General features: G+C 48.0%; 9 protein-coding genes across 9 annotated transcripts; 5 read left to right on the top strand and 4 right to left on the bottom strand.

Annotated features, from left to right (window-relative positions):
- Positions 1-1072: 1072 nt before the first annotated feature.
- Positions 1073-1505, top strand: EI90DRAFT_2636171 (uncharacterized protein). Its single transcript, XM_039053370.1, has one exon. It carries the CDS (start codon positions 1179-1181, stop codon positions 1413-1415), a length of 237 nt encoding a protein of 78 aa, XP_038919799.1. The 5' UTR covers positions 1073-1178; the 3' UTR covers positions 1416-1505.
- Positions 1506-1596: 91 nt separating this feature from the next.
- EI90DRAFT_3118771 (uncharacterized protein) lies at positions 1597-5120 on the bottom strand (the record flags this gene model as incomplete). Its single annotated transcript, XM_039063138.1, has 5 exons — positions 1597-2835; positions 2893-4482; positions 4541-4691; positions 4748-4893; positions 4950-5120. 5 exons carry the CDS (start codon positions 5118-5120, stop codon positions 1597-1599), a joined length of 3297 nt encoding a protein of 1098 aa, XP_038919798.1.
- Positions 5121-5473: 353 nt separating this feature from the next.
- Positions 5474-6520, top strand: EI90DRAFT_3042567 (uncharacterized protein; the record flags this gene model as incomplete). The annotated part of the gene is made up of 2 exons (XM_039059195.1): positions 5474-6210; positions 6274-6520. A coding segment is annotated over exon 1 (455 nt), but the record flags the coding sequence as incomplete, so codon positions are not given.
- EI90DRAFT_3118770 (uncharacterized protein) lies at positions 6315-6942 on the bottom strand (the record flags this gene model as incomplete). Its single annotated transcript, XM_039063137.1, has 2 exons — positions 6315-6668; positions 6739-6942. 2 exons carry the CDS (start codon positions 6940-6942, stop codon positions 6315-6317), a joined length of 558 nt encoding a protein of 185 aa, XP_038919796.1.
- EI90DRAFT_3042563 (elongation factor G, mitochondrial) lies at positions 6714-10144 on the bottom strand. The gene is made up of 12 exons (XM_039059194.1): positions 9706-10144; positions 9490-9652; positions 9345-9433; positions 9214-9290; positions 9002-9157; positions 8417-8942; positions 8271-8369; positions 8072-8215; positions 7719-8018; positions 7296-7662; positions 7218-7240; positions 6714-7164 (listed from the first exon to the last, which is right to left on the bottom strand). The coding sequence occupies exons 1-12, from the start codon at positions 10021-10023 to the stop codon at positions 7090-7092; spliced, it is 2337 nt and encodes a 778-aa protein (XP_038919795.1). The 5' UTR covers positions 10024-10144; the 3' UTR covers positions 6714-7089.
- A 15-nt stretch (positions 10145-10159) lies between these two features.
- EI90DRAFT_3042560 (Prefoldin) lies at positions 10160-11267 on the top strand. The gene is made up of 4 exons (XM_039059193.1): positions 10160-10250; positions 10302-10404; positions 10471-10577; positions 10632-11267. Exons 1-4 carry the CDS (start codon positions 10185-10187, stop codon positions 10782-10784), a joined length of 429 nt encoding a protein of 142 aa, XP_038919794.1. The 5' UTR covers positions 10160-10184; the 3' UTR covers positions 10785-11267.
- EI90DRAFT_3144434 (rhamnose mutarotase) lies at positions 10924-11401 on the bottom strand (the record flags this gene model as incomplete). The annotated part of the gene is made up of 2 exons (XM_039065144.1): positions 10924-11253; positions 11318-11401. The coding sequence occupies 2 exons, from the start codon at positions 11399-11401 to the stop codon at positions 10924-10926; spliced, it is 414 nt and encodes a 137-aa protein (XP_038919793.1).
- A 649-nt stretch (positions 11402-12050) lies between these two features.
- On the top strand, positions 12051-13910 carry EI90DRAFT_2635839 (uncharacterized protein). The gene is made up of 8 exons (XM_039053369.1): positions 12051-12248; positions 12316-12410; positions 12463-12916; positions 12974-13057; positions 13113-13296; positions 13355-13461; positions 13557-13723; positions 13780-13910. Exons 1-8 carry the CDS (start codon positions 12114-12116, stop codon positions 13802-13804), a joined length of 1251 nt encoding a protein of 416 aa, XP_038919792.1. The 5' UTR covers positions 12051-12113; the 3' UTR covers positions 13805-13910.
- A 2551-nt stretch (positions 13911-16461) lies between these two features.
- EI90DRAFT_2910159 (Chloroperoxidase) lies at positions 16462-17481 on the top strand (the record flags this gene model as incomplete). The annotated part of the gene is made up of 3 exons (XM_039054389.1): positions 16462-16613; positions 16895-17097; positions 17177-17481. 3 exons carry the CDS (start codon positions 16462-16464, stop codon positions 17479-17481), a joined length of 660 nt encoding a protein of 219 aa, XP_038919791.1.
- Positions 17482-18426: the final 945 nt, after the last annotated feature.

Here is an 18426-nt window from a genome sequence, read left to right as displayed (position 1 = left end):
TGTCGCAGCATGTTATAATGAGGGTTTTTCTTCACTGGAACCATACTTCCTCTTCGAACTTCACCTCAATTTTTCTCCTCAGCTGCCCAGCAGAAGACTGAAAGGAATTATGTGGGGTCCTGTCAGCTCCCCATGGCCCATGGGCCGGTAAGCCTTTGAATGGGGATTATATCCATAGCGCACCTCAGATCCTGGCAGTGGTTCAGCTGCGTTGCCATCTGTTCCAAGGCTGGTCAATGATGCAAATGAAATTGCGTTGTGGAGCACCCTTTACCTGATAGATACCCTTATAGCTACACTCTCTGAGATGCCTTTTGAATTTCCTTGGTGGGTAAGTTGGAAATGTGTTAAGAAATCGTAGTGCTTCGCTTTAGACATCATCATCCCTTTGTTATTAGGAATGTATCGGTGGCTCATTGCTAGGCTCTATAGAAGTGGTAGGTCACGCTTTTCATCGGTAACGAAAATCGCTATCATCGCCTTCCTCTAGGCAATATTCCCCTTCACTTATGCTAGTCGCTGTGAATGTTCATCAGGCTTCGATCCTACTCAATGCCAAATGGACCTCTAGGGATGACACAGATCAGTGTATTGCATGACATTATCATAATGAAACCATGAATTGGCTCAGCGTCTTTCTCAAGCATCAGGACCATAACACAGCTTTGTAACACCCCCTTGTGCCTCTGTAATTGTGCCTGAGTGGGTCGTCCCAATCAGTGATGCCAGGGACATGTGCTTGTCGAAGAATATCAACCCATTCATTGCTATTCACTGCGCGATGGCATGACGGACACAGCCCTGAACACAGATGTTTCCGATTCTCAGGATTCCAAGACTGGTAGAGCCACTTGTATGGGCGTTGCGGCTGAACTAGGCTAGCACTGTGCAGGAAGAGGAAGATGTTGGAGGAAGGGATCAAGTGATCTCCCAAACCATCAGGGAAGGGGTACCCCCCCCCTGGCATAACGGGCAAGTAGTGTATGGATGCACGCTAGAAGTCCTGGGTTCGATACCAGGCTTGTCCATTTTATGTCATTTGTCCAGTCACGCTGGTTTACGTCATAAGAATTTGGAGCTCCAGATAAGTCCAGTAGTCGCACCGGATACAAATTTCCTCAGAAGAGAGATACAATGATGTGGTTCCATATGACTCCTGTTGTTGCAACACCATTTCGATGTGTTATTCATTAATATCGATCGCGCTATTATCGCTTCTGAGCTCATGGTCACTCGCAGCCACAAGTTACACTGCAAACATAGAGTTCAGCCTAGCAAAGTTCTCGAAAGGGATTATTGTTACTAATTCACGATCAATGCGTCAAAACAGAACCAATTCCGATTGCAATTGCTCAATTGACGGCAGCAGGAACATAATTGGGAATCGGACCCATATCTGGAATCTGTTGCAATGACAGGCATCATGTTCATGCCCACTCTTCCTGCATGTCTGTCGTCTCGATAGAGTTGGAACACCCACCTGGCTGCTTTGATAAATCAGACAGAGGTAAACAGTTGCTAGTCTGGTGGGTCAGAGAAAATCGGGAAGAGGAGAGTGAGGGACTCCATTGTGTAGAGGGTATGTTCCACCTTTCATCATAGATTTTGCATGAGAGTGCGTATATCTGCTAACTCATGACCCCTTCCAAGACCTTCCAACGGAGCAGCCATATCGGCATATAACCCTCGAAGATAATTTGCATAGATGTCAGGGTATTCAGAACGAAGCTGATGAGAGCATAATCTCGCCTCTTCCTCGATATCAAATGCTTCTGCATAGTGCCCCAGGCGTGAAAGTATCCTGGATAGATCCCGCAATGCCCAGGCTAAATCAGCGGCATATGAGGTCGGATGAGTAATGTGTAGAGAACGCCAAAGAGAAATGGATTCTTTGATGAAAGGAACTGCTTCGGTGGGGCAATTGAGGTAATCGAATGAGAGAGCGAGATTGTGGAGTGATCGAGCCAAATCGGGGTTGTATGATGTGGGATGAACAGAAACGAGCTTGCGCCAGAGCTTGACACATTCTTTGATTGTGGAGAGTGCCTCGGAATAACGTCCCAGATTATCCAATGATATCTTGAGACAGTTGAGCGATCGAGCCAAATGTGGGATGTATGACATGGGATGAACAGCAATGAGCTCACGCCAGAGCTTGACACATTCTTCGGTAACTGGGAGCGCCTCGGAATGACGTCCCAGTCTATCCAATGATACACTTAAATTATGGAGCGATCGAGCCAAATTTGGGGTGTATGATGTCGGATCAATAGCAACAAGCGCACGCCGGAGCGTCACACTTTCTTCAATTATCGGGTGCGCCTCGGAGTAACGTCCCAGATTTTCCAATGATACGTAAAAATTGTGGAGCGATTGAGCCAAATCTGGTGTGTATAACATCGGATCAATAGCAACGAGCTCACGCCAGAGCTTCACACTTTCTTCAATCATCGGGAGCGCCTCGGAATGAAGTCCCAGATTATGCAATGATATCATAAGAGTGCTGAGTGATCGAGCCAAATCTGGAGTGTATAGCATCGGATCAATAGCAACGAGCTCACGCCAAAGGTTCACACTTTCTTCAATCACCGGGAGTGCCTCGGAATGATGTCCCAAATCATTCAATGATACGTCAAGACCATTGAGTGATCGAGCCAAATATGGGATGTAGGACTCTGAGTCTGCCGACACAAGGCAACGGCAGAGGGTTACGGAATCCTTTGCCAACTCATGTGCCTCCTGAAATCTTGAAAAGAATGCCAGATTTTGTCTCACTTTGTCAAGTACTTGGATCAACTTGTGAATATCTTTCTTTGAATTCCGATCAACGTTCAACTGAAAGTGAACAAGCCTGAATAAGAATTCCTTATAAGCCACACTGATATTTCATACCTTAGCCCACTTGGGAAATGAAGATACACTGATGTACCCTTCTGTTCTCACACAAACCTCCACCCAGCGTGCTACATGTTGATTCATAAATGTGAGAACCGATCCACTGAGCACCTCTTGTGGCTCCAGAACAGTTTTGAGGTGGTGCACGATATACCGACATGAGTAACGGAGTTGTTCCAACTGCATCTCTTGAGATATGCGTGGCAATTCATCCTTTTCGGGAAGATCTTCGATCAGCCCCAAACCCTCCACACAGCAAAGATCCTTATTCAAGATCTCGGTACAGCGCAGGGCTATCTTGGCATTCACCTCTCTCGTATCCACCGTGTAATGATGATGCACAAGTGATTTGGGACCGATTTGGCCCATGAGAAAGTCACGGAACGACTGATGAATGATGCGAATTGGTGTGTCGGAATGGGGAATCCCTAGTAAGAGGGGAGCAAGTTCAACCAACGTGTCATGGATGGAAGAGTTTAAGAACGGCGACAGAATTGCATCCCACGCCGCGATAGACAGCGGTTGTTCGGCAATCAGAATCGCCCCCATAACGATGGGGTAGTCATGCACAAAATCTTCATCCTCCCAATCACATTTTTCCAGAATGGCCGTATACAACGTACCCATCACTCCTTCAGGAGAATCCATTGATCGAAAGGCACCTGTGTTGAGCAGCTTATTCAGCGTTTTCCTCGGCTTTTTGGCCAGTCTAACACAGCGGAAGACAGTGCTGATCCAAATGAACAAGCCACCGGCTTTTTCTGATAGGTCTTGAACCAATGAGTCTTCCTCAAATTCATCTCCCCGACCTGAATGACCATCCTTTAGACAACGCAGCTGCGCGCGGATGTAAACAGAGCAGTCTTGTTTATTGGCATTATTCAAGATGTCTATGCCAAGTCGGTCGATGGGAAAATTGGGTGAAAGAAGACGATCCACGAGATGAGTTTGTCTCGACGTCACAAAGAACTTGATGGTGGATGGTAATTTTGGCACTTCCTTCCGAAGTATCTCGGCAAGGCGTTCGAAGTCTCGCGGCTCACACTCGTCCAAAGCATCAACAATTACCACCAGAGGACCGCCTGCAGGCAATCCCCTCAGGCGGAGAGGCTTAGCCACGAGCTTCTCGAATTGCACGGTGAAGGACGCAGTCATGAGGGCTGGATCTTCTTTGAGAATGGATATAACAGAGGCGCGGTATGAGTGGTCACGCGTTGCTAGAGATCGGGCCATGCTGCTAAACAAATGGTCCGGCTGCGACTGCTCGCCTGCCTTAAAGAAAAACGTCAACAGCAGCAGCCCTTCGCTCTCACACTTCTCTGCGATTGAATGGGCAACGGAAGTCTTGCCAGCCCCGGCCACAGCTGTCAGCAGCATCACCTGCTTCTCCCCGTCCTCCACGTTGCGAACCCAGGTCATGATATCGTTGGCGAGGTCTGTCCTGGTTCCCTCCAGGCACGCCTCATCTGGGTCATGATGGGCGATGGTCGGATATCGCAGTCCACTCAAAACCGAGTCACTCTCCAAATGGCTTTGGTTATTTGCTATGTTTGTTAGTATGGCACCAGTTGTTAGGTTAGTTCTCAACTACATGATGCGGAACAGTCAGGAATCAGGATAGCAGAGCAATGCGAGAAAGAGTCACCTGAAATGATGTCAACGCTTTGTCCAGAACTTTCTTGAAGTCATCAATCCTTCCCGGATGCTTCAGCAGTGAGAGGTAGTTGGTAACAGCGTGACGCTTCTTCATTTTTGCGAGCATTGGCACGATTTCGGCAATGATCTGTTTTAGCGCGCTGCGGAGTAGCACGTAAATGGGATAGCCAACCGACCAAGAATCAATAGTACGCACCTGTCCAGCTTCTTGACGTTCTCTAGCCAAGGTTTTGCCTCTTCCGTTGAAGTGTCATAGGGTTCGATCGCCGCTAGCACATCCGCTACAATATCAACCACATATTTCCCAAATTCCTTCCATTCCTCCTTATCTGACTTGAATTTCTGGATGTTACGAGTAATGAGCCATGGTTCCTGATTCAACATAACCCATTACTTACTTGGACCTCACTGAAGATGAAGAGGGCGGCGCTAGCGGGACCTTTTAGGGGCGGGAATACATCGGATGCGACGTTAATGGCTGTGAGAACTGGGATGGCCATATCACCTCCTGCTGCAAGAAGGCGATCAACATCCCGTCTGAGAGCGTTGGCCTTCTCCTTGAGCGACATCGTTGATGGGGGACAGATCAGTGCAGAGCGGTAATGCGGTGGAAGTGAATAAAATATATGCTGCACTGCTCAAGAGCCATAATGGTCGACATGAGGTACCGCGCCGTCCATTGGGTTACTTATGGAAGGTGAACGCGAGTTTATCCGATGGGGAGTTTTGATATTGCGATCCGCCATTAGGAAGAAGTGTGTTACACTCGATCGTCCTGGTTGTGCAGGACGAGCACAACTTGAAGCGAGATAAGCAGCTGCACTGTCAGCTCTGGAATCCCAGAATCATGATCGTGTGAATCCCATCAATGAATTACTCAAGACATGTCATTCGGCCGGGCCCGATGTCCCGGTGGCGCCCACCGACGACCAACACATACACTGACGTTGTGACTTTGGATCGATCACATCGGAGTCCCTTTTCTTCGGGCTTCTCTGGGCAGCAAACCTCTTCTTTTCCGATCTTGACTCCACCCACGGCCGCGTCTCTTTCCACTTACCTCAGCCCTGATAGCTTCACTCTCCGCCTCTGACATACTCCACGCTATATTCTACTTATCCCTAGGAAGTGTTTCCCCCAGGGGTCAGGAAACAAATTTACCTGTCTGCGTTCGCCCAAGTCACAAAATTGGAACCGAAGGACATGGATACGACAAGTATTTCCTCAACAAGGTGTCAAGGTCTAAATCACTCAATTCGCCAACACAACAACCCGGCCTTCAGGAACGAAATAATAGCTATGAAATATACTTTGTTCCCCCCAAATCTATTTGGTCTCGCGTTTTATCGTGCTCAATTCTCCGATCTCTTAAGGAACGCTGGTACTCTCCCAGTGCTCTCTGTTGAGTTGTCAGAATGCTCATATCTAACAGCGACGAGTCCCGGCGACTCGGAGCCTGTCTGGTTCACCAGCAACAGTAGAATATCATTGTTTCTCATGTTGTCCTCCTTTGGGGGCTTTTTGCTCGTGTCTGTTTTTTATTCAGGGCAAAACGTACCATGCCATGCCTTCATTCAAGTCCGTGTGTTCTCTCACTTCCTTCCGGCTCCAAACCAACGGAGAGCTACGGTCATGATATCAGCGGGAATGAAGCATAAAGTAGGCATTGAGCAGACTCCTTCCATTCATTCTTAACTGACTTGAATTTCTGCGTGTTACGAGTGATGAGCATCGATTCTCGATCCACCGCAATGCATTATTTACTAGGACCTCATTGAGGATGAAGAGTGCGGCGCTTTCAGAGGAGGGAATGCATCGGATGCAGCATTGATGGCTGTGAGAATCGGGACGGCGATGTCGCCTCCTGCTGCAATAAAGCGATCAACATCCTGTCTGAGAGTGTTGATCTTTTCCTTGAGCGACATCGTTGACGGGGGGACAGATCCAGTGGAGAGCGGCAATAATGCAGTGGCAGTGGAGCAAATATCTGCTGCACTGCCCAAGAGCCATGTTGTTGGCATTATCTGTTGGGGAGTTTTGATGCTCAAGATATTGGGAAGAAAGAGAATATGCATGTCAAACTCGATCGTCCTGGTTGTGTCTAGCTGGTAACCTGCCTACTGCTTGTGCATTAGCAATAGGATGAGTACAACTTCAACTTGCCGTGATGCCAATTCTGGATCTCACAATCATGATCGCGTGAATCCCATCATTGCGTCGCTGGAGTGAGGCAGCCCCACACCGATTGATACCAACCCTTTTAACAAATCCACCGATCGCAACACTTACAACTGTGACTTGGATGATCCAAGTCCCTTTTCTTCGAACCTCTCCGGATACTCTTGCTATGAGAATCTTTTCACTGTTTGCAGCGCCCCACGAAACGAGCATTCCTCACGACGGAGATGGGGTTGCACTTCCCATGGAAGAAATAGAATGATGAGAACACGATTATACATCTAAATTATACCGTATCGGAGATGCAAGCGAAGGAGCGTGCTGCGAATCGATCACCTCTAGCCACAGGAGAGGATTACTCTACTTCTTTTCTAAGAATTTTTGGTATGCCTTTTGCATGTCGGCTTGTACATTGGGTAAAACAGGCTCGTGCGTCTAAGGAGAAAGTGCGTCAGCGGTTGATATTGGCCTTGGATGGCGAACAATACCTTGTATTCCATAGAGAATTCGCCTAAATGTGCAAGTATCAAAAGAGGGCCACATGTAAAGCATGCAATGGCACAGACCTTTCCCCTGAGTCATTCCACGCAACTGACTCGAGTAACCAAACATGTCGTTTAACGCCACGTCTGCTGTGACGGTGAACTCATCGTCCCTAACCTCTGTATCAATGATTGTCCCACGGCGCTGGTTTATCCCACCAATGACAGCGCCTTGAAACTCTACGGGCGCGATCACTTCGACCGACATGATTGGTTCCAAGATAACAGGGTTCGCTTTCTTGTAAGCTTCCCGGAATGCACCGAATGCCGCTAGTCGGAAGGCCAGTTCGGAGGAATCAACAGCATGAGCAGCACCGTCCATCAATACAAAACGAACTCCTGACACTTGGTGCCCAGAGAGTGTCCCTTTCTTCAGAGCATCTAAGAAACCCTGCACGATATCGTATTTAGTGCTAAATTGAAGTCCTGGAGGGGGACGTTAGGCACCTGTTCACAAGCTGGTATGTACCCGGTTGGGATGTTACCACCCGTAACCAGGTTCTCAAAGCCCACGTCTTTTCCACTATCTTCATCCTTTTCCATGGGTTCAATATACCCAACTACACGGCCAAACTGGCCAGCACCTCCAGTTTGCTTTTTGTGCGTATATGAAAAATCTGCTTTGGTGGTTACTGCTTCACGGAAAGCAACTCGAGGTTTCCCGGTGCTGCAAGCAACGTTGTACTCTCGCATCATACGCTCCACATAAATTTCAAGATGAAGCTCCCCCATCCCAGATATGATCGTCTGCAAGCTTGCATTACAACTAAAGATGGCGCCCACACGTGAAGAATACATACCTCTTGACTTTCTGGATCAATGTGCACGCGGAAGGTGGGATCTTCCTTCTGGAAGCGATTCAGAGCTCGCGAGAAGTTGGGGGTCTCCTGGCCGACCGGCTTGATCGCAAGGGAAATGACGGGGTCTGGAACAAACATGGACGTCTGATCGTGATGGGAAATGATATATACTATTGAGGAATAATTGTATGTGACTAACCATGGAGTATGAGTTGGACCCGTCACTGAAAGTATCTCCAGAAGAACACTCAACTCCGAACATGGCACAAATTTCTCCTGGTCCGATTTCATTGACATCCTGTTGAATATGAACACATGCACATAAAGAAATGAAATGGATCCCACCTCCATGTCATTACTGTGCATTCGTACCAAGCGAGGGACCTTCAATTTCTTCCCCGAACGGACGTTGTAGATAACCGCGCCCTTCCTTAAAGCCCCTTGATAAACTCGCATGTACGTGAGCTGTCCATAACGACCTTCTTCTAGTTTGAAGGCGAGGCCGACAAGAGAGGCGTCGGCCGTGGGAATCAATGGTACCGGCTGACTGTCCGGATTAGGTTTGGTCGTGTCCAGTGCAGTCACCTCAGCCTCCGATGGGTTCGGAAGGTAAGAACAGACACCGTCAAGCATTGGTTGGACACCAGTGTTCTTGATTGCTGAACCGAGGAAGACTGGAGAGAATTTTAATCCGATGGTGTTACGACGGATAGCATCCACAAGATGGTTCGAGGTAATCTCTTCCTCTGCGAGAAACAGATCCGCAATTTCCTCGTCCACGTCAGCGAGCGCTTCGATAAGTTCTTGCCGCTTGGCTTTTGCCTTCTCAACTACGTTGGGAGGTATAACGTCAGACTCAACGACGTCAACTCTGCAATAAACCACATCTCAGATGTAAAAGTGGAAACGGTGCTGTAGAGATCAACATACCCTTTGACGCCTTCGTTGTAAATGGCTTTCCAGCGAATGAGATCTACCACCCCTTTGAACTCCTCTTCAGCCCCTATGGGCACTTGGACAGCGGCAGCCGGAATTTTCAGTTTGTTGCGTAATTGGGAAATGACCCGATCAGGGTTAGCACCAGCCCTAACCCAAAAAGCCCATTAGATGATAATAAAAGAGTGAATCAACCCGGGTTGAACCTATCCATTTTGTTGATGAACGATATACGAGGAACATTGTAGCGTCTCATCTGACGATCAACGGTGATAGTTTGGCTCTAATATCAATCCTTCAGCATGATCCCATGCCTGTTGCTGAGACTGAATCACACCTGAACTCCTGAAACAGCGCAAAGGACTAATACCGCACCATCTAGAACCCGTAGGGCCCGCTCAACTTCGATGGTGAAATCAACGTGTCCTATCAACGGTATTCAAGCCACGAATTACAGATCTAAACGGAAATTCGGCACCCACCCGGGGTATCAATGATATTAATAGCGTACTTCTCCTTGCTCCCTGTTATAGGGTGTGTGGCATTCCAATCGCAAAACGTTGCAGCACTCTGAATAGTGATGCCCTTTTCCCTCTCTAGCTCCATACTGTCCATTTTAGCGCCAACTTCGTCCCTGCCCCTGACCTAATTTCATCCATTACAGCGAGTTTGCTTTCAGGAGGTATGATCCAACTAACCTCATGGATTTCTCGTATCCGTCCAGTGTAATAGAGAATTCTTTCTGTAAGGGTTGTCTTTCCAGAGTCAATATGAGCCGATACACCGATGTTACGTTGACGCATCAATCGACCAAGGTCAGCATCTGCCAATTGGAACTGAGTCGTTGAGGTCTCTCCAGAACCCGTTGATGGTTTTCGCTTTGATTTCGCTGCAGTTGCAGCAGACGCATTACGACGTCCGGTCGCATGAATCCGGGATCCTAGATTTGTTCGGTCCGGGAGCACTGAGGAGCGGCGGAACACAAACGAGCATCGAGAAAACCACGTTTCAAGCATTATGAGAACGAAATAATAGGACACTCCTTGAGCACCAGTGCCCCAGAAAGATGGGCTCCTTTGCGGCGCGGGGAGTGAGACTGCTTCAGCCCTTGCAGAGATTCGTGGGAAGAATGGGAAAATTTGTTCTTGGATAGCCACCCACACGTGAGGCCTTCTCGATGTCTATCCGTGTTGAGGATCTCGAGCTACCGCAGCTAGCTGAGGTTAAAAAGCAGCTAGATGATGTTTGTGATCAATCCAACGGGGACTCTTGACTTCTGACTTTTTCCAAATAGGAGTTGGCACATCTGACAAACTCGTTCAGCCAACTGAAGCAAGCACAATCCAAATTCAAGGCTTGTGTCGAGAACGTCGCTGAAATAAAGCCTGCTAACAAAAGTAGGCCCCCCAAACTTACAGCTATGTGGGAAATTTTTGCTAGCCTTCTTTAATCTTCATGTTCAGATAACATCATATTGGTTCCCCTCACCAATTCCCTTTACGTGCCTGGGAAGCTGGCGGATTCGGAAAACGTTATCGTAGATGTAGGAACTGGCTATTATGTGAAGAAGGCAAGTTCCTTGCATTGTTGGGGCGTATAAGATCAACTGACGCCCGATTACTAGAGACGAGCCGATGCAACTAAGCACTATGGGAGCAAAATTGATTTTGTGCGAAAGAACCTCGACAGTCTTGAGGAAACGATCCAAAAGAAGCAAGAAAACTTGAATATTTTACTAGCTGTTATGCAACAGAAGATGGCTGCTCAACAACAGTGATCGCGAGATTCACACACGGCGAGGAAATACCAGCTTCTCGTTCACAAGTCACCACATTGCTCACTGTCGTTGTACATGATATGCATTCTCCGTCGCGTTCACTTCTACCTAAGACGCTGCACCATTCACCTTACTACGATCACCCTTCAAACCTGAACACTTCGTCGCAATCGAACCACCATGGTCCGTCTTTGCTCCCAGTCGCGCCATCGACGACGCTATTCTGCATCCTATCTGTAATGCCCCACCACTGTAGTGTGTCTGCATCCCCTGCCACCATCTTCATATCTTCATCAAAGTTGTCTCCGACGTATTTAAACGTCGCAATCAGAAGACCAGCAATTGCGTCGACCCCTTCCCTTTCACCATTAGGAAGGTAAGGTGGCGTTGGGAGGAAATGTATGGAATAATCAACGATATGGGCTCGTTGAAGAGTGGCGAGGACTGAAGGCCAAACATGAGCATGGATCTGGTAGTCACGACTTTAGCCTAAACATCGGTGCCCACTGCCCACTCGACGTAATCATACTCACTTTCTTGTACTCTTCGAGTGAATTTGCCTTGAGTTCTATTACTTGGCATATTCGCCGGCCAGAATCAGTGCCTTTGATGGACATCTTGCATATTCATCACCACTTAATTGTGGGCTTTGGGGGTTTGCAAACATACAGTCTGCTCACAGCCAGAGGGAATGTCCCCGAAAATGCACCTTCAAGCGTTCCACCGCGTTGGCGATCTGTGGATCGAGAAGCACCTGGAGCTGGGTTGCCTTTGATGGCTGTGCTTTAAATTGGATCGTAATTCACGATAGGCAACACGTGAACAAATCAGTCTCTGAATCAAGTGCTCGTTATAGAGTTTCGACAGCCTCAAGCACTGACACCACCAACGATGGATGCGAAACCATTCCTTCCGGGCACTCATGGCGTTCTCAGTCACGATGAGCTAGGTCTAACCTTGAACAGACCCGCGCCTGATTTATCATTCACTCTCCACACCTTTCCCACATCTCACATGTACGCACGCCCTGATCACGCAGGTATCAAGGGTGTACGCCTCGTTGCGCTTGGAGATGTGTCTGAAGAGAAAAGAGATTATGGATATAACCAGAAAGTATACTGGATTCGAGACCAACAGACTGTAATCATCGGTCGGGCACCGCAGCATCGTGGGTCTCGGCAGCTGGCGCCAAACACCTATGCGCTTCCTTGCCCCGTAATGTCGCGAGAACATGCTATTATAGAGATGCGAGATGGACTAGTAAGCTCTCGGGGCGCTTTGAAATGCACGTTGTCCACGCCGAATTGACCGAGCTTCGCGCAGGTACATATGACGGATTCAAATTCACACCACGGAACGTGGTGCCTTGGCTCTTCCGGAATTACAGAGAGAATCAAGCAGCCTCGTATCGTGCAAGACGGCGAAATATTTACCTTTGGCAAGACAGTCGAGAAGAACGGCCAGGTATGTCCGGTGACGGTGACGACTCCTTTCCCCCCCGCTAACTTTGGAGGAACCTCTAACCATTCAGCTCTACCACCCTGAAAAAGTATCGATCAAGCTCGTTTACGACGATGTTTACCCTGACGAAGAAGCCGGGATTGGGAATGGATACGACGACGTCAGGTAATGACTCAGCCTCTCCTATTTACTCGCTACTTAACGTTTCGCAACATAGTCAAGGCGCCCCTCATACGAATCGTTACGGCCTCCTTGACGACGAAATGTCGGACGTAGATTCCATTTATAACGACAGCGCCGAGCATACCCCAAGTCAGTTCGTCTCCCATTTCGCAGACGGATTCTTGGATGTTATTGGCAATGATGGCCCTGAAGAACCATCGAGCGCCCCTCCTTGTAACCCTTGCAGCCCGGGGAGCCCCTCGCCTATTCTGAGTTCTTCGTGCTATTCCACTGGGGACGTGGATCGTCAAGTCGTCCTTTCCAAACCTGTTTCTTCCATCCGTAACCTTCTCCATTACGACTACGATTTGTCCCACGAGCCTTCACCTGCGCCTTCACCATCTCAGCACGAGGAGGACATGATTATGTCGGGTTCTGAGGCCAGTGATTCTGAGAGCTCTGAGTCTGAGGATTCTCTGTTAGATGACTTTTATCCGCAGCAACTTGAGGTATTCTTTCACTTAGATTTATGTCATCCTCTTGAGTTCTGAAAACATTATCTCAAGGGGCCATTTATTTCTGGGAAGGTTGGTGATATGAAAGAGAGCCTCAAAGTCGAAGGGGCCTCCACGACGCCGCACACCGAGAAGGTATGTCGTTTCTTTTGATCGACGTGTGTTTTCGTATGTCTCATGCACTCCCCAGAGAATCGCAGATCTGGAGAAGAAGCTAGCAGAAGTTGCAGCTGACTTGGAATGCACTTTCCGGGATAATCGTATGGTCATCCATGAAATGGAAGATGAGCGAAGCGAACTTCTTCACGAGCTTGAACATCTTCGGGCAGACGCTGTCGATATGAAGCTGGAAGACATCAGCGGCATTCTTCTTGGTGCGCTGAGACCTGCATTCTCCACCGACTTGATGATAAGCTGTTCCTTTTGTTATAGATATTCGTCGTATTGCGGCTGAACATCAAACAAAACTCGACACCCATCTGAATGCCGTTCATGAGAAGGAATTGATGGTGGCTTCCGCGACGAGTTCTCCTGTCAAGGTATGTAATGTCTGCGCTATGACTGACCTTAAATGGGTCTTACGAGACTCCTATCCTTTTCCCTCAACATCATTCCGCGATGCCTCGTCACGTAGAAATCTCGCAAACGCGTCATTGAAGAGGTAGATTGGGATGAGGGTTCCGAGGTTGAGGTTGAACCTCAACCCGCTACTATTCACGTCGAGGCGAGCGCCCAAGCAGACGCCATCGAGGAACAGGCATCTCCTGTCTGGGGGAGGAGGACCCCATCTCCACCTGTGGTGTCAATTTCTCCCTGCGTCATCTTGGAGGAGGCGTTAAACACTCAACCTCCTCCAGTTGTCCGACTCGATCGATTCGCTGACATTGACGGCCCTTCACCTGCTAAACGTGCGCGAATCGAAATTGTGATCCCTTCTGCGGCGGGTGTTCTAGCTGGTGCTGTTGCTGGGGGTATCCTCACCTGGGCTGGGCTGGCTTATGCCTGAAGAGTCTCGGGGTCTTTCAATGACCGTTCTTTCCTGTCTCATTTCCTTTCCCTGTTCCAAGGGGGGGCTATTCTAAATCCAGGAGTAGGGTTTTTTTTGCACTCCACTACTTCTTTGCTAACGTCTCGGTTCCCTTCCGCGGTCTCGCTCTAGGCGATGTACATTTCTCCTGTATCCTCTCGTCTTTCTTCACCTATATCGTTCACAAATGTTTTTCCGCCTCTCCCACATGTCTTTGTCAGAGTTGTATGTCTTTCATTTACTGCTTCCCACTTGTATGATCACCATCACATGTCACTGTTGCCGAAAGTCGTCTTTCCCGCTCGGGCCTCCACTGCCCGAGGAAGCTCGATAAAACGTTTCCCATTTATTTTTGTTCGGTTCCTGCATGTTATCGTTGTTGTTTTCATTTTTTTCCCTCTGTTGTGGCCAGTACCGTGTTTCCGTTTCTGTATAAAACACCTTCTGTGATCGAATGATCATGATATTGATAAAACCTTAAGTATTATCTTCTCCCTCACATACATACCTCTCCCTCACGCGCCCGTCCATGAGTTGCGAGTGTGTACATAGCACGAATTTCGACTGCAAAGGGGCCGGTTGTTGAAGACATGATTCTGACTGCTCTGTGTATGTATGCATGCATGTAGGGCCACATGGACGTGCTATGAGTTGAATATTGATCCAGGAATCCGGGGGGGATATGATTGTGAATATCAAATATCAAGACGACATAGCAAAAGGCCCGTATCGTATTACTTAACGTAAGCGGAAAGTCATTTCGCTTATGCATAGTATATACGGCACCGAAGTGAAGTGGGGGCGGAATATAGCATCGCGTCATCATGACATCCGGTGCCATATGGTATCAGGGCCACCAGGTTGTTTAAGTCGGCTAACATCTGGTAACCCAATAGTAGGTAGGCCGGTCTCCAATGGGAGCGGGGAGAAGGGACTCGACATGCAAGCAAGATCGGCGAAAGCAAAAACATGTATCAAGTAGTGTGATAGGGCTACGGTAAGAAGTGGATGTGCGTAAGTTGTTGTGCAATTCAGCTCGTCGATCTCGCGAGTTAACCTTTGGGGAAGGGAAGTGAACAGAATCGAATTGTAAGCGCTGCTCTTTGTTGCTTCCACGTTTACACATAGCCAGGAGATGTAATACGGATTGAGTTTATAAGCCATTGAATGAGATGTAAGTCGGACACCATCGACTTCCTCCCAGTTCCCTTTCCAGGGGGGAGCTAAGAAGCAGTAAGAACGGCGGGATCGGCAGGGAGGAATTTACGTACTAGCTAACCGGTCCCCTCGGGTGGTGGTGACGCGCACGCGCACGCGCGACGACGACGACGCCCTAGCTATAAATATAAATGGCAGTTGAGAGGACGTTCCCCTCACGCGCGTCATGTCGGGAATCCTTTCAATCGACCTTTTAATTTCAGAGCTATGGTAGTTATTCAAACCTAGGAATGGTGACAGGAGGCGGAGATGACGGTGCCTAGAGGCACAAGTTCCATCAAGTTGGTCGAGACACGGACTGATCGAGTTGTTGGAATCGAGAGTTTTCTCGGGGTGGTGAGGTATAGGAAGCAACCAGAGGAGTACTGGCAGGACCATTGTACCCGTACCATATTGCCCATCGTTTCTGAGTCAACTGCTATGCATGGCTCCTTGGTTCATGTTGTGTTTTTGCTTCTCCGCGAGTTGAAGGCCCGAAGCGCGGAGAGCCTTTTAGTCACGTTTTACATACAGTATGGAATGATTATGTAAGCTGCAAAAAGGTATGTAATTCAATTTCAACGTCGGCAGTGTGCGTCCCCTTCGCAAAAAAGCAAGTGATTGGGTGGCGTCGAACCGCAGTTGAACCTTTCATGAAATTCAACTTGATCCAAGTACTACTTGTGTGCACACGCGGGTTATTCACAGGCATCAAGCCACCCGCGAACATCTACTGCGCAACCCTATAGCACTTGTCTATCGTTCGTTCTTCCCCCGGCCCGGTCGGCGTTCATTTCCACACCAATATTTTTTTTTGATGGCCCGCCCATTGCTCTTTATGCAATCCCACGGTAAGCCACGTCCGCAAATGCTGTTTGATTATACATATGACCGATTTACGAAATTGAAAACCCCTGGACTTGCCATTTGCTCTCCGAAGTTACCGCATAGGCTTGTATTTTGTCGTAATAATAGAACAGCGGTCAGCCCCCTATGCACTTGCGCTAATATAGTGCCAACCGGAGTAGCGAGTCCTGCACGGACAATACAACAAGCACCCCGAAAATTCCCGTACAACGTTCCACCGGCCAGCAAATTAGTGATGTGCGCTTGCGTGCATATATATACATTGCAAATTAATTCGAACCAATGAGATCATTATGAAGTAAGCACCCATATACTATATCTATTCCATTCAAGTTATCAAGAGGAACCGCCTCTGTCAATATTACCACCAGCCTGAGCGTCCCTGCCTTTGCCACTTGTGTTGAACCTCAAACTCAAAAACAAACCCCACTACCTCACCACAACGTCGATGGGCGGTTCTAGCATCTACAACGCCTTCTGGGGTAAAGACCCTCACAATCACGAATATCGTGATCCTGGTCCGGACGACCTTAGGAGTCCTTGTCCTTTCTTGAACGCGCTTGCTAACCACGTACGTGTTTTTACCTTTTATTCAATCCGGTTGTTTCATTCGTCGTCGTCGTCGTCGGCGTTTTTTTTTTGATGACCATGCATGGTGGATGATAATAACTGATCTTTTGTTCAAAAATGTTCACCTCCTTTGTTTGTTTGTTTGTTTGCTCGCTTGCTTGCTCGTGCTTCGTTCGGGTGGGTCAACAGGGTTATCTGTGAGTGTGATGTCTCCCCTTCAATTGGTTGTTGTTGGATCGTCTAACACGACATCCCGCACCACACACATTTTTCCCCATACGCAACGACGACGACGACTGAACAACGATCAGCAACCGAGATGGTCGTCACATCACCTGGCTCGGCGCAACTCTCGCCATTCGAAAAATCTACAATTTCAGCTTCTTCATGGCCGGCTTGTTATCTTTATCCGGATGGTTCACTGGTTTGACTCAAGCTTGGAATCCATTCTGGTTCGATTTGAAACAACTTAGGATTCACAAATCGTATTTGATCGAACATGATGCCAGTTTGAGTAAGTAACTCGTCGTTATGACTTACATAACTGATTGACTCTTTCACCCCGCCATATTCACACACATACATACATACAGGCCGTGAGGACTGGCCAGGCAACAATTGGGAACCAAACACTCAGCTCATCGATGCTCTTATATCTCAAGCTTCCTCCCCTGAGGGACTCTCCCATGAGGATTTCGCTCGTCACCGTGTTAATCAAGAGAAAAAGTTGAACTATAAGCTTAGTAAACCTAGACATATTTTGGCAACGGGAGAGGTTGGGTTGGTCATCCCTGCGTTGGGGAGGGGGAGCGATGTTCCCAAGGAGGTTCGTCACCATTTTCTTTGTTTCCCCCTTTTTTTTTGTTCTTCTGACCTCATCTTATATCCAATCATTTAAAAAAATTGCAGAGGAAGATATCGCTTGAATGGGCAAGGGCATTCTGGCAGCATAATCGTCTTCCAGTTGATTGGAAACCTATAGATAAGACTGTGCCTTTCCCTGTGGTGAACGACGTTGCGGCCATTGTGAGGGATGATATGGAGAAGATTAGAGAAGGAGAGAGGGCAAAGTGACCGAAGGCAAGCAAAACTCTGTGGGCGGAGGAAGGGCCTGGTCGATTCTCATTGGAGATTCGATCATAATTGCGTTTTTTTTTTTCCTTTTGTTTTCTAGCCGTAGTTGGTCGATCTCCTAATTCTGCGCCTCTACTACGCGGTCCCTTTGTGTACGTGTCCGATTTGAACTACAGGTATATTGTACTGCCAGTTGCGCCAGTGAGACAGCGAGACAGTGGTGCACTTTGATTCAACATCAGTGGGGTGAGCGCGGTTAATTTCCTCAAGTACTTAATTGGAGTCTGTCCCCAGCCTAGGAGTAAGAATCAAGGAAGCACTGCAGTGATGAGTGCCAATGACTGCACTAAATATTAACCTTTATCCCCGTGAGAACCAATTCAATCCCAAAGCCGGGTGAGGCCGTTTCACAAACCGTGAACGTCGTTGTAGGTAAGGCGCATCGATTGATGTCCTCAACACCAGGATAACTGTACCTTACACTACAGACCCATCCTCTATTCCTTGGGTGCGGCTCTACATCCCATTTATTGCCATAGGTGGCATATTTGGTGAGCCCGAAATCCGTTGTTGGCATCATTCCCAGCCCTGCACCTAACAGACCTTACACCACCAGTAGTTTCGCGGTTTTACATTCCTTAAGGATTTCCCATATGCGATGATCACCTACCAATGCCAATGGTGCATAAGAACATTTTATTTCATTTTATTACGGAGTACAATTGCACATAACATGCTGGTACTGAATTGGTCCAGCCCAAAAACTATG

This window comes from Cantharellus anzutake (genome assembly GCF_015039405.1).
Source record: "Cantharellus anzutake strain C23 chromosome Unknown EI90scaffold_9, whole genome shotgun sequence".
Lineage (NCBI taxonomy): Eukaryota > Fungi > Basidiomycota > Agaricomycetes > Cantharellales > Hydnaceae > Cantharellus > Cantharellus anzutake.
The sequence above is the reverse complement of the archived record's forward strand: the minus strand, read 5'-3'. Positions and strand labels throughout refer to the sequence as shown.